The sequence below is a fragment of the Microplitis mediator genome, chromosome 10 (genome assembly GCF_029852145.1).
Source record: "Microplitis mediator isolate UGA2020A chromosome 10, iyMicMedi2.1, whole genome shotgun sequence".
NCBI classification, from domain to species: Eukaryota; Metazoa; Arthropoda; class Insecta; order Hymenoptera; family Braconidae; genus Microplitis; species Microplitis mediator.
Window position 1 is genome coordinate 13,411,605 of NC_079978.1, and position 17,541 is coordinate 13,429,145.

Here is a 17,541-nt window from a genome sequence, read left to right on the forward strand (position 1 = left end):
CACTCCAAATATCATTTTTTGTTTCTTTATCTTATATTCTTTGGTATCATAATAAATTTACTATTCACCCGCACGTCCACATACGTGGGTCAGCGCAATGGATAGCATTAAAAACTTTGAATCGGAAGGATGTAGGTTCGAGCCGAGCAGTCAACGGAATTTTTTCATCAATTCAAATCATGTACACTTCTTCTAAGCAATGCTTCTAGTACATTAGATTAAATTTCGGATTAAATGAAAATTATCATCATTTTTTCGTATTTTCATATGAACTTCCCGCTAAGAAAATTGGAAATTTTCAAAAATTTAGGAAGTTATTGGGTTTGGTCCGATTTTCGGAAATCGAATTTCTAAGAGATCTGGACGTTTTGAGGTTCTAGGAAGCTATTCTGACTAATTTCAAGATGATGCCCGAGTGTAAGTATGTATGTATGTAGGGTTGTACGTATGTAAATATCTGTAACTTTTGAGTGGATGAACCGATTTTGATCGTCAAAGTGGCATTTAACGCGGCTCGTCAATATCTAAAAGCTTAAAAAATTGAGCTTGATCGATAGGTTGCGTTCGGAGATATTCCAAAAATGAAATTTTTCAAAAGTTTTTTTTGGGATAACTTGTAATATGCTCGATGGATTAACCCTTTCTCAGTCGACCTTGAATCCCTACTCTTAATTTGAATCGTACGTCTTATTCTTAATATAAGAGAGCTATAGTCTGTTTTCTAGAGAGAGGGACAGAAAAATGGTAGATGGGGGTGCTTGTCTACACTACCACAACTATACTTTCACTCATACAGCCTTACTTTGATTGGCTCTATCCCTACATGACTCACACCTAGACTCACCGATGGTCCAAGCCGGAAAAGGGTTAATTTCAAAATCTAATCAGCTCTAAAACTTTATAAGCCGCGTCGAATACCACCTCAACCATTGAAATCGGCTCATTCGTTCAAGAGAAACCATTGTCGAAAGAAATTAAAAAAAAATTTTCTTATAGTTTTTTTAAAACATCTCAAGAACGACTCAATGAATCAATTTTAAAATCTGATCAGCTTTAAAACTCAATAAAACGCGTCTCGAAGAGATCAAAAATGTATTCACAACAATGTTTTCGAGCTCAAGGAGCTTGAAAATAGCGGAAAGTTTAAGGGCTTGCCCGCAGGGTCAACCGATAGACCGATTTTTTTTTAACAGGGATGCCTTAGTGGGATCTCTTTGGGATTTCCCTATTGGGCCTAATAGGTCTCACCTAAAAATTTTAAGTCGGGAATTGTTGTCGAAAATTTAAAAAAATGTTGTTTTTTCTGATAAATTTAAAATCGCTGAAACGATTAATTTTAAATTTTTTTCAGCATCAAAAACTGAATAACTGCGTAAAATGCTGCTTCAACCGTCAAAATTGGTTGATTAGTTCATAAGATATCGGCTTAAAAAATTAAAATAACAATAATTTACTTCATTTTTTCAATTTTTTCAATTTACTTCAATTTTTGTGAAGTAATAGGAAAATCAAAAAGCTTGAACATGCGTTCACAATAATTTTTCCGAGCTTCTTGAGCTTAAAACAGCGGGAAGTTTCGGGTCTGGCTTGCAAAATCAACTGATTTCCAGGTTATTTTGTTCTATTTTGTAGATCATAAAACACATGCTCACATCCGCATACTGTAATCAAAGTTAATTTATTCCACATGTACACCGTTTAACGCTGATTGTATAACACCGTTAAGTAGCAAAGCTACACTAGTATGCGTTCATTCTAACATCACCTTTTTTTCAGTATGTTGAAGGAATGAAAAGTAGAGTAGAAAAATTAATTTACTTTAGTTACTTTCTAAAACAAGTTGTTATTATTATTATTATTACTATTACTTGACTTACCTCCAATTACAACAAAATCATAATAATAATCTGGTAGATTTGTGGGTAACACTCGATTGCACAGCTGAGATATTTCTGGACTGGAACGTATAAATGTATCTAAAAGAGTCATAAAGAGAAAAAACTGTGATCCAGGACATGCTTGTGCCAGAGTAGGTCCCAAAAATGGTTCAACACAAGTCGGAAAAATTGATATGTTGTAAGACATAATAAAAAAAATTTATAGTTGGTTTTATAATGTCTATTTTGAAACGGCAGAGTAAAACTAAAATGTTGGAAAAAAGTATAGATAAAGTTATTTAACTACGCTCAATTATAAAATTGTATTAGGAGATGAAATGATAGTTTTTTTTTTTTGTAATTATGATAATATCTTTACCTTCTAGCGCCTAACTAAAGTATATTGGGTCACAGACGAAATATAAATAAACCAGAAGTTGGGTGCTAGGTGGCTAAGATAGAGTGAGCTGACAGTTTTTGAAATGATGATTTAATAGGCTTTTTTTATTCGTTTTGTTTTTATACATTCTTAAAAAAAATTTCATACTTACAAAAATATTAATTCATTATATGTTTAAATATTTTTGAAGTTAGTAAACAATGGTTTCGTAACAGCAATTGTAGTGCTTGTAATATTTAAGGCGTCACCCAAATTGTAATTTTTTAATCGTTAAAGTTACTTTTCTCGAAAATTAATATTCCAAACAAAGTGCTAGATAAAAATAAAAAGAATCAAAAACTTTTCATTGAACTCTATAAAAATAATTCAATATAAAAATATCAAAATTTGATTAGATCTGCGTTACTAAGAAACTCATTACGAATGCTTTGATCTCGAAAAATGTCTTTAATTATATTAGCTTACAAGGAAGTGAACCGGAATTTCGAGCGACATCGATTCAATGGAATCAACATTTAATTATCGTACAACACTGAGCCTCCGCAAAACATACGCTTACATTAATAATGCATACAATGTAGATTTTTGATTAAGTATTCAAACATGTTACAGAAAAAACAGCCACAAATTAATGTGTATGTTCAGTAAATTTTGAATTCATAATACATTGACACCTACCCGAGTCAAAACAGAATATAGCCGCACCACCTCCGTAACATGATTTTTCATGGTGAACCACCTAGACTGTTTCATGTTGCACAACCTAGTTATTTTTTTCCATGTATTATTATTATTTCTTTTTTTGTTAAATGCTCAGGGGGTTATCCCTGGTATTTCGACTCTACCGAGGGCCTCACCTGAGCGCCAAATCGTTACTGCTGCGATGCTTCATCAAAAAGATGATCAGCATGCGCAGCAGGCCAAGTTTCGTCGCCTTTGGAGACGGAGGGATCCGAGGATAACAGCCTTTTGCATCCGCGATGCCAGAAACTCAACTTGCGCTGAACAAGCTGGTATTCTATCCAGTGCAGACACAAAAGTCTGTTTCATCCCTCTTAGGACGCCAACAATGAGAACGACAAGTTTGACACGGTAGCCTGGGTAAAATTTGCCAATTTCAAACAGGAGATCCTGATATATCTGGTGTTTGTACTCTTTTTTGACCGTGATGTTATACTCAGCAGGTGCTGAGAACTCAATGACATAAATGTCACGAGCGGTTTTATCGAAGAGCACAATATCAGGTTTATTATGGTCGATTTTCCGCGTTGTTGCGAATGACACGTTCCAATAAATACGGCAACTGTCATTCTCAACAACTTGCGGAATATCTCCTGGCAGATAAGGCAGCGCAGGTATTTTGTCGATACCGTGCGTATGTCTAAGGTGATAATAAAGTACTCGAAGAGCAGCATTGTGACGCTGAACGTATGCACTACTTGCCAGCACAGAACATGCTGACAAGAGATGCATAAGCGTATCAAGATGTTGCTTACATACCCTACACAGTGTGTCGGGTAGCTGCATCTGAAGCACTTTAGCAAGGTATTCGAGAGTGTTGATCATACCATCTTGGCAGGCAAAAATATATCCTTCGGTCTCGGACATCAGTTGACTTAAGGAAGGAAAACGTCAGCTGGGTGGACAAGCCATGATCACGCACGTGTTTAAAGAACACGCTGTGCATGGACTTGTCCATGTGTGTACTAAGCAGTTTTCGCTGCTCAGCATTCCTGACGACGGTTTTAAATTCCTCCTTAGGGAGTTCAATATGAGGGTTTACTCTTCCAAGACCGAGGGATTTTGCCGCGTATCTTGCTGCTTTATGTAAGAACGCTCCCTTATGCCTATTCTCATGACTATGAACAATTTGCATAAGGAAGTCGTCTTCGTCTGCTGTGAAATTGACAACTTTGTATGTTATACCCAAAACCAAACGATCATGTAGACACTCCAAGCTCTGTAGACCTCTCCCTCCGATGTGCCGGGAAAGGTATAATCTGATGACTGAGGATTTGGGATGCATGCTCCAATTGATGATCATGACTTTGCGTGTCTTGATATCGAGGTCTCTGAGCTCTTTTCGGGCCCATTCAAGAACACCGAAAGAATAGAGTAGTACTGGGACAGCAAGCTAGTTTTTTGCGGCGACTTTGTTTTTCCCGGAAAGTTCTGATGACTAAATTTTCCGAAGTCTCCGCACATACTCACTGCAGAGAGTCGTTTCGATTTTCGAGACATCCTGTATGGGACTCTCGTCAATCCCTAGATATTTGTACGACTCTCTGGCGTCAAGATGGTCAATGACGCTCCCATCTACTAACTCGATATCTTCACGCACATCAGAGCACTTACCCTTCACCAGATTAACGAGCGCGCACTTGTCCAACCCAAAAGCCATGCTGACATCCCGAGTATACTCTCCTACGATGTTCAAGGCTGTCTGAAGGTGTTCCTCATCAGGCGCATATACCATCAGATCATCCATGTAGAGTAAGTGGGTAATCGAATACTTCTGATCAGTTGGTGGACCCACTGAGTATCCACGGGTACGGCGTAGGGCAACAGATATTGGCTGCAGTGAGATGCAAAACAGCAGAGGGCTCAGAGAATTTTCCTGAAAGACTCCTCGTTTGTACTGTACAACTTCGGTTACACGTTGCTCGTTGCCACATGAAATGTGTAACCGTGTTCGCCAAAGTTGCATCGTACGCTGAATGCATCCCACTATTATTATTATTATTATTATCATTATTATTATTATGCGCCTTCTATATGGAATTTTCTAAGAATAATTTACACTGTATAAAATAACCGGGGTAAGTCCAAGCGGTGTAGGTGTTAAAATTTGCGGTGGTAAAGTTCAACACCGAAAGAGTCGATGTCGAATTTCCTCATGTTACAATGGATACCCTATAGGAAAAGAGATATTGACACCGGGGCCGATATTTGCACAATCCTGAGCTACTCAAGCTCGGCCTCCAAAGATTGGTCTGAGATCTGACCAACGTTCAAGTGACGAGCCTCTGTTTGCACTCACATTAAAACGGAAAAATATTCGACATGAATATAAAGGTATCCACTACAAACTATCGAACCATATTTAAATGAAAGTCTTTAGATTATCGATTCGATAGAAAAATTCATTTATGAAAAGAGTGACATATTTATCTCGTTTAGATCAATGTACAAGCAATTGATGGTATATATCCATTCAATATGAAAACAAAGTACTAGAAGCACAACTAAACTAAATCTTTCCTACAGGTAATGCGTCTGACTCTCACTGGGTTAAGAAAAATGTTTATAATACTAAGAAATGCAAGTTTTTAAAACAAGTAATTCTATTATTGGACCGAGTATGAAATATGTATTGATTTTAGAATTTTTTTTTTATTTAAGATTTAAAATTCAAGAAATTCTTTCACTTCGTTCAAAAAATTTCCGGATTTCATTCAACCCGCTAAAAAATTTCATGGTTGAAGAAATATTTTTTTGAGTCAAGATATTTTTTTCTATGTGTTATAGTATTTGATATAACTCAATAACTTTTATCATTAAAAAAAAAAATCTGTCTATCAGTTGACCCAGCGGGCCAGCTCTAAAACTTCCCGCTGTTTTCGAGCTCAAGGAGCTCGAAAACATTGTTGTGAATACATTTTCAAGCTCTTCGAAAATACGTTTGTATTCTATTGCTTTCAAATAAACCGTTATTTAGCATTTCTTTCTCCCACGATATCTCGCGAACGAATTAACTGATTTTGATGGTTAAGGCAGTAATCGACGTGTTTTTTTGAGTTCTTGTGTTGATTAGATTTTTTAAATGATCGATTTGATAGTTTCCGAAATATTCACGAAAAACGAAAAAAAACGATTTTTTTTCATTCTTTTGTTGACGATATCTCTCGAACGGACTATCCGATTGAGACGGTTGAGGTGGCAATCGACGCGTTTTATTGAGGTCGAGAGCTGATATAATTTTGGAAATGATTGGTTTAGTCGTTTCGACGATATTTGCAAAAAACCGTTTTCTACTGTTTCTGTCGTCGACAAAATCTTTTGAACAGATTATCTGATTGATACGTTCTTGGGGGCAATCGAAAGCTTTGATCGAGTTCTAGAGCTGATTAGATTTTGGAATTGATCGATCCAACAGTTTCCACAATATCAAAAAAAAATTTTTTTTTTCGTATTTCTTAAATATCTCAGAGTTTATTTGACTAAATGGAATGGAAAATCTAAGTTCAGAAGATATCTTTATCAGAATTAATTGAAGTTTTTAATCAGGGATAATCAAATATTTTTTATGTAAAAATTTAACTAATTAAACTTTCTTTTTTATATTGACGTTGGTAGTTCAAATTTTCATCTAATTAATCATTAAAATTAATCTTTTTTTTTCAACAAATAATTAAAATATATTTAAGTAATAAAATTTTTTTTTAATTAATTGAAGAATTGAATTAATAAATTTTTGCGAAATTAAAAATGATAATCAATACATTTGCATTTGTTATTTTCTCAATTCATATTTAAGATTAATTTAATTGTTAAATTTGCTTGTAATTTATAACTAGAATTCTTTTAATTCGTTATTTAAAAAAAATTTTACGACCAAATCGAAATTAAATTCAAATAATATTGTATTTTTTACAACCCTGAGTTTTTAAAAGATGTTAAGAATCGTCGTAACCTGAACGAGACAGGTCAGCCTAGTGGACAGCGGACGTGCTTCATAACACGACGGTTGTGGGTTCGAGACCTGTCACGGGTAAAATTTCAATAGTACTTTTGAGCCAGTAAACATTAACTATCCATCAATCCAACAAAATTAGTTTAAATTAAGTTAAAATTGAATTATCTTAATTTTTATTTTTCTTGTCAATAATTCTAGGGATTGTGCTTGATCAGGCCTGATCTTACTTAGTCAAACATGATTATGCTTGCTCAAGCATGATCATGCCTGAATATTTGTCAAGCATGAGCATGCGTGATCATGCATGAGAAAGATTAATCATACCCGACCAAGCATGATCACGCATGCTCATGGCTGGCGAATATTCAGGCATGATCAGGTCTGATGATTTTTTCCCAGGAAAGCAAATGAATTTTAGTGTAGAAAGTAATATTTTATTAGGTCCATAAAAACTGTTCTTGCAATTAATACAGTAAAAAATTCAATTATTCCAAATTGCTGTATTGCATCGATCCAAAAAATCAGTAATCTGAATCAAGTGAATATTGGCTTTAATTATTTCATTAATAATCAATTCGAAATAAACTTTTTTTTAACTTTCCGCTTGGAAAATCGATGACTTTTAAAAAATTCGGGAAGTTATTGTTTTCACCCTGATTTTCGAAAACCGAGTTATCATCAGATGTCGACGTTTTGAGGTCCTAGGAAGCAATTCTGACTAGATAAGATAAGTAATTTTATTGATTCAAGAACACATACAGCATCCATACAATTGGTTAGAAATAAAATTTAACTTGTTTTTTTTTTTTTTTTAAATAAATATGACGATAAATTAACTAGATCACATGGGCAATTATAATAAAAATTTATATTTAAAAACATAGATTATTCACATAAACAAAATGCTCTAAGGCGGCAGCAATATTTAATAAAAAGAAAGAGAGATTTAATCATTTGAGTATCGCAACAATCCAGAATTTCTGACACTTCCTGGAAAGTTGAGTTACTCCTCTTCAGATAGAACGATCGATATTGCTTTAAAATAGGACAAGCGACAATGAGGTGCTCCAAATTGTCCAGTTCTCCGGAGTTACATAGTGGGCAGGGCTGCATAGGGTTGAATTTGAAGCAGGATTGGTCCGTAGTAAAATGGTGGTAGTAACTGTTGGCTAAACGTGCTTGCAGGAACGTTTTTAGGGCTTGAAAATGGATTCTTTTGCTTAGATACGGAGCCCTAGACCCATTCAATGGCCTTTGTATTGTCACCTGTAGGTATTTGGCACTAGTCACTTTATTTAGATCTTGCACAAGAAGGTGATTTTTGTATCTTTCCAGGAAGTAAGCTTTAAAAGCTTTCCACCGTTCCACATCAAGAGTTTCCAATGCTGGAGTGAGTTCAGGGGTGACTTGGTTTATTATTTTGAATACCGACTCTAGCCAATTATGCTTTTCATTTGCTGCATTATTTCTGAGCGACTGTAGGCGTCTGATGCATATCAAGGGCAAGCGGTTACTATCCATCTCCAGTACTTTGATGATCCATTGCCAGGTTGATTTAACTATCTGTACTATCTCTACTATCTATAGGGCGAGAGTAGGTTTACCAAGTTCAACTCTGATTAAAGCACCTTCTGTGTTACTGGGCAGGCAGAAGACTCTCTTATAGAAACTCATCTGTACCTGTTCTACTAAGTCCATATAATTGATCGCCCAAATGGGGGCTGCGTAAAGAAGCGTTGCTGCTATAGTGCTGTCGAATATTTTCGCAATACAGTCAAATGAATCTGTTTTAGACTTAGCAAGTAACGTGTGAGCAGCATTTATGGCCATCTCGGCTTTGAGTATAGCAGAGTTTGCAGTTGTACGGCTGAATCCCGCTGTTGATATTTTTAGACCCAGGTATTCGTACGTGTTGGAAATCTCCAGCTCGTTGTTGTCATAAGCGAAGTGGAAATTTCCTGAGGGTTTTTCGCCTCGACTACAGATTAGGACTTTAGTTTTCGTGGTGTTAACTTGCAGGTGATTCTGAGTACAATAATTATTGAGCACGTTAATCTTCTTTTGAAGGTCCACATCCGACGAAGCCGTGATCACGAGGTCATCCACATAAAGTAGTAGCAATATATCAACATAACCGTCAATATTTGTGCCTATACAGCCGTTTTCTCTCATGAACATTTCAAGGTCAGCAATAAAAGTTATGAATAAAAGTGGGCTGAGTAACTCTCCTTGGAGAACTCCTTCATTGATCTTAAAGTCCTGGGACAGCTTGCCATCGATCTGCAGTTTCAAATGTGCAGTGTTATAGATGTTTCTGAGTAGACGTACTAGTTTTGCACTCGGTCCAAGCTCAAAGAGCTTCAGCCGTAAGAGTCTGTGATTTACCGAGTCGAAACCTCTTTTAAAATCGACGAACAGGAGGTACTGAGTCGCTTTCTTTTGGCGCAGTCGACAATTCAATACAGCAACAAGTGAGAATAGGTTATCAAAGCATCCACGCCCTGCTCTGAAGCCAGCTTGTGACTCTGGAATAATTTTATTATCCTCCATCCATTTTGTTAGCCGGAAGTTTATCAGACTGGTAAGAAGTTTGGCCAAGTGATTCAGCAGTGCAATGCCTCTATAATTTTGGTGATCCTTCTTGTCTCCTTTCTTGTGAATCAGAGTTATTAAGGTGGAAAACCATTTGTTCGGCGGGGCCTCCTCCTTTAAGATTCTATTAAGCAAGCACAAGATGTAGAGCTTCCAGTTAAACGGTAGGTTTTTCAGAAATTCATTTTGGATGTTGTCTGGTCCCGGTGCTTTATTATTTTTAGCATGTGCAATAGCCTTGTCGAGTTCCTCCATAGTAAAATCTGGATCCAACGTAGGATGGCCAACCCCATAAAACATTGTTGAGTCAGGGTCATCGGGTGGAAGATTTGAACTATAAAAGTGTTCCCAGGAATCCAGCGGGATTGGGTTTTCATGTGCATGAGCAGGACGGTATCTTCTAATGGTGTTTCAGAAACCCGAAGAGTCCCTGATATTGGCTAATTTCTCCAGAACTTTTTCTTGCTTCTGTCTCTTCTTGCTCTTGATCATTTTTCTGTACTCATACTTAGCTTCTCTGTATTTTACCATCTCGACTTTACTAAAGGCCGCTGCTTTACACATTCTAAAGCACTGTATGACTCTAAGCTGGCTCATCCTGCAGTCTAGGTCAAACCAGTCTTTAGACATTTTCTGTGCTCGGTGAGGTTTGACAATCATTTCTGAAGATTCTGCGGCATCTGCTATAGCTGCCAGGAGATTCGTGCTGAGTTGATCTGAGCTTTCTTCTTCGAAGTTGGCAGCTAATTTTTTATCATTCATGCGATATAAGTGCTATCTTGGCGCACGCTCTTTTGTTCGCCAAATAGCTGTTTGCCCATTCAACTGTTTCCACGACATTTGTGTGCGTTATACGATTATCTGCGTGCGACAAGTAAATTATCGTATAACCCACAAAAATGTCGCGGTAACAGTTGAATGGGCAAACAGCTACTTGGGAAACAAAACAGCGAGCACTAAAATAGTACTCATATCGCATTAATAATAAAAAAATGTATGTTCAATTCGTGCGGTGTTGCCGATTATCCACTCGAGCTCCAAATGAGCGCACTCACTTCGTTCGTGGGCAATCGACAACTTACCGCACTAGTTGTACAATATACTATTTCAGAGTTTCTTAGCGCATCCTTGTACTTTTCCTTTTGAGACGGTTTCCAGCAGAAGGGGCGTACCTGTGAGTGGAGAGTGAGAGTTTCAAGAGCATTAGATTGTGAGCAATAGAGGCTAACGTGTAGTGGAAAATGGTCTGAAGGGTTTTCCTCTTGAATGACTGATAGATCTGAGATATCAGCCACAGAGGACGAGTTTATCCAGCAGAAGTCAACGATGCTACGCCCAATATGAGTGCAAGTATACTGTGCAGGGTAGTCACTGTAGGTTCTGCCGTTTAGAAGAACGTAGCTATTATCTTGCGTAAATTGGGCTAATTTACGGTCTCTCGAGGTGATTAAAGTGTCTAATGTCTTTCTTTCAAAGTAAAGTGTGGTATCAGTAAGTACATCATCTAGAATTTTACCAAGGTCGCCTAAACGAGCATTGAAATCTCCAAGTAAGATGATTGGAAGGTGACCGTATGTGTCATTTATCTCATCAAGTACAGATTGAAGCAGTTTAAGGGAGACAATAATATCTCTTGTTGGTCTAAGATAAATACAGGCAATGATGCCTTCCAAACGTGACGATTTGACGTGGCAGAAGATCCAGCTGTCCGATACCTCAATAGTATTTACCTGAAAGTCTCTTCTGGCAATAATAGCCAGACCTCCACTGGCTCTTCCGGTGCTTCTTTCTTGAATAGCATAGGCACAGTAAGCTTGATAGTTACGCCAAGCGAGAGGAAGATTAATATCAAATGTCACCCAGGTTTCACAGATGCAGTAAATGTCAGCTTCTGGCAGATAAATGTGGTCAAATAAGTTGCTGCAGCCGCTAGAATTCCATGTGAAAATACTTAGTTTTTTGAAGGCTGATTTGAGGAAGATGGAAGCTGCTTCAAATTATTATTATCATCCTTTCTATGCGAGCTTGCACCTTGGGGTCGAGTTTTCATCTGATTAAATCCATCCACCAACTTTACCTTTTTAAAGCATTACTTCGGTTGTCCCAGATAAACCAATCGTCATAGACCATAAGCTTATTACCTTTCAGCAGAGTTTTTATACCAAGCCTATTTTTGTCCTTTGCAGCTTTTCTCAGGTTGGCTCTCTGGGTTAGTTCGTGGTGAGTGAGTTCATGTGATATAGATATTTTGCTGTCTTTTAGAACCTTGGCTTTTGTGGATAAGATTTTTTCTTTGGCTTCCAACGAATTAAACTTAACTCTGACAATTTTGCCGTATTTATCAAGTGTCTGGATACTGGAGATGTCTGACTCTGTGTCAAACTTGGTGCGGAGGAAGTTTTGTGCATGTGCACGGAGATTACCATGTTCCCAAGAATGGTTCTTGATGATGATGTTAAGGCGCTTAGTTTCTTTTTCTTGTGCTTCATTGAGCTGATCCAGTTTTCTAATCTTGGCTTCCAAAGAATTCTGATCATGGCTGACTGTTGTTATAGCGTTCTCTGCGCTGGAGGATTTATGTATTTCTAAGTTAGATTTAATTGTAATAATTTTGCCTTCAAGTTCCAACTGCTTTGCTTTTAGCTCTTTCCATTTAAGATCCCAGGCTGATTCCATATTCATGAGTTCGTCTCAAATTCCATTGATTCCCGCAAAGTTGCTAATTTGCGCAGTAGAGATCCTAGTCTCCAAATTTTCTGTATGTGTCTTAGCTTCAGACCTTAACAATTTGATTTCCTTAGACAACGTTAAGAGAATGTTACTGAAGATCATTTCAGGATCGTTCCGAATGTCTGGGGTATCATTACCTAGAAGCTCATCTGGAGATTTGGTCGCGACGTCATGTTGGCTTGAATGTGAACATGTACCAGCAATGTTTCCATGGGGGCCCGAACCTTCTGTCGTTACCACCTTACTGTTGTCCATTTTTTTTAGAGGCGGAACTGTGATGTCAGGATCACTTTCCGAGGATTCTACTTCTTTATTTACCTCCCTTTTTCTTTTCAGGAGCTCTCTGATATCACCCTCTGAACTAATTCTGTCTCTGGTAAAGGTCTGATGTTTTGGCCTCCTTCCCAGTTTGACTCTTTCAGGAGTGGGAAAGGGTTGAGCACTACCGGCTTCTGACGATTGTCCAGCTTCCGAGATTGTAATACGAGGAGGGTTAGCAGCTATAATTTGCTGAATAGCGTCACTACTAAACATTCTAACCTCCAAAGTTTATCTGACAACTTAGAAAAACCAATTCAGCACTTTTTTAAATGAAACTTTACAAAATTTTTATATATAAAATTACAACTTATTATCTATTATTATTTTTAAGCATAAAAAAATTTTATAAGCACGAAAAAAAATAATTAATTGTATAAAAAATCAGAGCGTTAATACGACACGTGTTACACGCACGCTGGCATTTTTCTAACCAAGCAATTCTGACTATTTTCAGAATGATGTCCGAGTGTCTGTATGTATGTATGTGCGTGCGCGCGCGCGAGTGTGTGTGTGTGTGTGTGTGTGTGTGTGTGTGTGTGGATGTGAACGCTTTATAGCTTTTTCACTAATGAACCGATTTGGATGGTTACGGCGGCAACTGAAAGAACTTGTTGGCCATCAACTTTCCTAAAAATATCAGATAATTTGAAAAAGTAGACTTGAAGATATTTGCGAATTATGAAAAAATAAATTTCTTTTTCTTAGTGTTTTTTTTCTCAGAAACGACTTGAACGATCGGCTTCAAAATCTAATCATCTCTGGAACTTAATAGAACGCGTCGATTGCCACCTCAACCATCTTCATCGGTTCATGCGTTCGAGAGATATCGTTGGAGAAAGAAATGGTGAAAAACGGGTTTTTCCAAATATCTTCAAAACGGCTGAACCGATTGATTTCAAATTCTAATTACCTATAGAATTCAAGAAAACGCGCCGGTTGCTACTTCAAACGTCAAAATCGGTAATTTTGTTCAAAAGATATCGGCGTTAAAACGTTAAAAAAATAGCATTTTATGTTATTTTTTTCGGATAAATCATATCATAATGTACTAAAATGTGTCCAAAATCATGCCAACTCTTCCTCTTTATGGTCTCATTCGATCATCATATAATGTCATCTAACTTGTTCTTTATTTTAAATCATATTATACGTAAGAATCCGTTGCGAAAATCCATGGACAGAAAAATCTATGTGGACCTTTCTTCAGCCGAAGGCCTAAATGGGAGTATAGGAAATATGTGATAAGTAATGGTAATGGGACGACGACTCTTTGAATGGGATGGCTCTACAACATAACGCTTTTTGTTAAAGCTCGATTTTACTACCCATCAAATATTTGTCCCGGGGGCTTCAAATGGAATAGATTCTTAGGAAGTAAACTAAAAAAAATCTTTAAATTTAAAGATTTTGCACACTTCAATCGCACTAGGTCTTTTCACTGACTTTAAATCAACACTAACTTCTTTATAGTGCACCAAAGTTGTTTAAGTTATATACCACTTTAAAAGAAATTTAAGGAACATATTTCAATATAATATTTAGTTGATTTATAATGAGATAAATTTTAAAAAATGGATTTAGTCTGAAACCCCTAGTGCGTCAATTGTAGTATTCGGCCTCGTAAAAACACGATAACTTTCGAAAAGCACGACTTACTGACTTAATTTTTTTCTTGTATTATTTTTGTATTCTTGATTACAAGAACCCTTTCGAAAAATACAATCTGAATCCTATTAGTTTAATTGTAATTAATTACAAAAACGTAAAACTGATTATTGACGAAAAATTTAGCAGCTATTTTTATTTTTTTTCATTTTTTCTATCCATCAAGTACTGGCAGCAGCACTAGCGGGCAGTTGAATAGAAAAGAAAGCGAAATCTAAGACAAAAAAGCGGGATATTTTTATAAAATTTAATATAAAACATTAAACTGAAAGTAAGAAATGAAAAGATTAATTAATGACTCAAAAATTAAATAAAAATTCGTATTAAAAAAAAAGTTGATTAATATTATGAGATAATAATTAAAAAAAAAAACGCATGATTAAAAATAAAATTAGCGATTGAAGTGAGCACTTTTGGATTTTCCAACATTCGTGTTCTCTATCCACTCCATCAAAAATTTATATTTATTCTAATAACTCCTTGTTAAATCGAATTGTCTTATATTTAGAGAACAGATACGACAAAGAATCATAAACACATTATATTTTTGTAATTTTATACAAATAGTGTAATAATTAAACAAAAAGTATTTTTTAAATAACTTTCTCGTAATTTTATGTAATTGATAGTTAAATTTTACTATTGCCAGAAAAACTTCAAATTTTTAGCTGAATCAGTTCGGTCATAACAAAAAAAAAAAATTTCTTTTATTTACTATGAAACTTATTGAGATAGTTTGTTGGTAGTATCTACATACCCTAGAAATATTTTGAAAAAATAATCAATCAAAATTCGTCAAAGTAAACCGCTTTGTCTTGATTTTTTTTACTTGTTATATTATTTCATAAACAAAATTACAAGTAACTCGAGTCAAAAAACAAATTCTAGTTTAGTCCTGAAAAGCCTTAATTCCATTGATGTTTCATTTGCCGCCCAGAAAGTAACTCTACTATAGTACTCAAAATCCTCAATGAGAGCTATGAGGTCTAAATGCGAATAAATTATCGATTTTAAATTATAACTGGGACCTCACAGTCCTCAACGACTGAAAAGTTATAATTCGGAGTTTGAAAAATTTTAGATAGAAACAGGAGGGAGAGAATACGTCGAATGAGACTTTTGAGGTTCAAATGTTGATAAAATTATTTCTGTATGTTTTAAGTATTTTGAGGCTCTAATCCAGATTATGTTATTCCGGTTCAGTCCTCAAAGTGGTAAAATTGGTCGTAACTACTACTTTGAGGACTAAACTAGGATAACTTTCTATACTGTTGCCAATTTTAAAATTCTAAATTGATCCTCAAAAACCTCATTGAGAACTTTGAGACTTAAATCTGAATTTGTTTTTTGACTCGGAAAAATTCTTCTCATAGACTTCGTCAATGTTCCTGCCCTAATAGGGCTCCAGAATATGTATACAAACATTTACGTAACTCCAAATTTTAATTTGGTTATTATATCTTTTTGAATTTATATATTAATAATATTTTTCTATATTTCTGTTTCTTTTTATTCTAAACTTCAAAGCTTTGCTGTTATGCAAAATTAATATACGAGAATATACATGCCTCTTACAAAAAAAAAAAAAAATGGCCCCAGGATTCCAATGTATAACTTCAGAGTTAATTAAAATATTAATTCAACAACTCGTGAAAGAATCCGGAATGAGTAAAAAATGTATCTTTTATATTAAATTAAAAGTATATAAACGTTTTATTTATTCATATATTTATAAATTTATTTTAATTTCGTCTACTTAAAGTCTCAAAGAAAGTTGTTTTCTATTTAAACTAAAAATTAAAAAGATAAATTTTTATTTATAAAGATTTTAAATCAAACAATCATTTAAAATATTATTAAGTAAACAATTATCATTTACTGAAAAATTAAACTTTTCTAAATAAAAGTTGGAAATTAAACTTAAATTTTTAACATTAAACTGCTAATTTTGAAAATAAAAAATGTCATTAAAAAATTATTTATTTATTTAAAAAAAAAAAAAAAAAAAAAAATTTATTTTTTAAATTTAATTTAATGCTAAAATTAGTAAGTAATCAAAATATTTAAGCATATTTATACTAGTGAATAAATAATGAAATAAATTATAGAATTAATTAAATTGATGTGTGAGTGAACAAAACAATGGTTGATGATGATCAATAGCCGATTTGTGAACATTACCAGTGTGGAAATCGCTTTCGGTCACAGCACACACGATGTGTCACGAAATCGAACAGTTGAGTGGAGGTACGAATCCGTGAGAGAATAAGAGAATCACGGGAGAGATCTAGCTAGCTCGCGCATAAACACCCGTCACACCCAATACCAGAATTCATCGCACACAGGAATTCCAATTGAATCAAATGGTATTGCGCACTGAACCTTCTTCATTCGTATATACAGCTCCCATACAAAATCATTCAATTTGTCACGATTAAATTTTTAAAACTAAATCCAAACCCAATATATTGTTTGCAATTATTTGTAAATAAATATTTAAGTTTACTAAATTAAATAATTTAAATTGATATAAAAATTAATTATTGTGTTTATTAATCATTCAAGTTTAATGATTGATATTGTGTTTATAAATGATATTATAATTAACAATGACAACTGTTGAAAATCAACTAGAACAAAACTTTCCCTAACAATAGACTTGCAGTACTGAGAGTCCTTTCACTTTATGATGACAATTTATGTTTCGTCTCCCACCGCGAATGTTCTTTAATGACAATCTAGTATAACATATAATCATTCTTACAATTTGATATTGATAATCATTAATTTTATATAAACTAATTAGCTTACAACCATTTTTTTTTACTGTGACAGTATCAACTAATGCATGGATCAATAAATACTTTTAGTTATTTATCAAAGATATTAAATTAATTTGTAAGTGATTCATTGATTAAATTCATAAATAAAATTTTAAAAAACTCTACAGTCAAGTTCGATATTTGTAAATTATATATGACACTCAAATCGACCTAATGTTAAATTATAATAATTATAATTAGTGATCATATAAAGCTGAATATGTAATTACAAACTGAATTATTGAAGTGTGAAAATGACGGTGTGAATGCATATGATGTTTTGCGATGGATACTGATTGTGATTACAAATCATTCAGTATTTGACTGATGTTAATTGAACTGTAACATGATTGTTTGGTAGTACCAATAAACGTTGAGGTTTAAATTATCTACTTTATACATTATTTTAATTTTCGATTATCTATAATCATCGAAAAA

General features: G+C 34.7%; 1 protein-coding gene across 4 annotated transcripts in view; it reads right to left on the bottom strand.

The window, feature by feature from the left end:
- The window catches only part of LOC130676192 (glucose dehydrogenase [FAD, quinone]-like), a 39,137-nt gene extending 22,203 nt beyond the window's left edge, over positions 1-16,934 (bottom strand). For 2 of the 4 annotated variants that reach the window (XM_057482247.1, XM_057482250.1), the window contains exons 1-3: positions 16,463-16,934; positions 2,429-2,589; positions 1,878-2,142 (exon numbers count right to left, since the gene is read on the bottom strand). In XM_057482247.1, coding sequence (XP_057338230.1) covers positions 1,878-2,085 — 208 coding nt within the window. In that variant the 5' untranslated portion in view covers positions 2,086-2,142; positions 2,429-2,589; positions 16,463-16,934. The remainder of the gene's footprint in view (positions 1-1,877; positions 2,143-2,428; positions 2,590-16,462) is intronic. The other 2 variants (XM_057482248.1, XM_057482251.1) reach the window with 2 other exon arrangements.
- Positions 16,935-17,541: the final 607 nt, after the last annotated feature.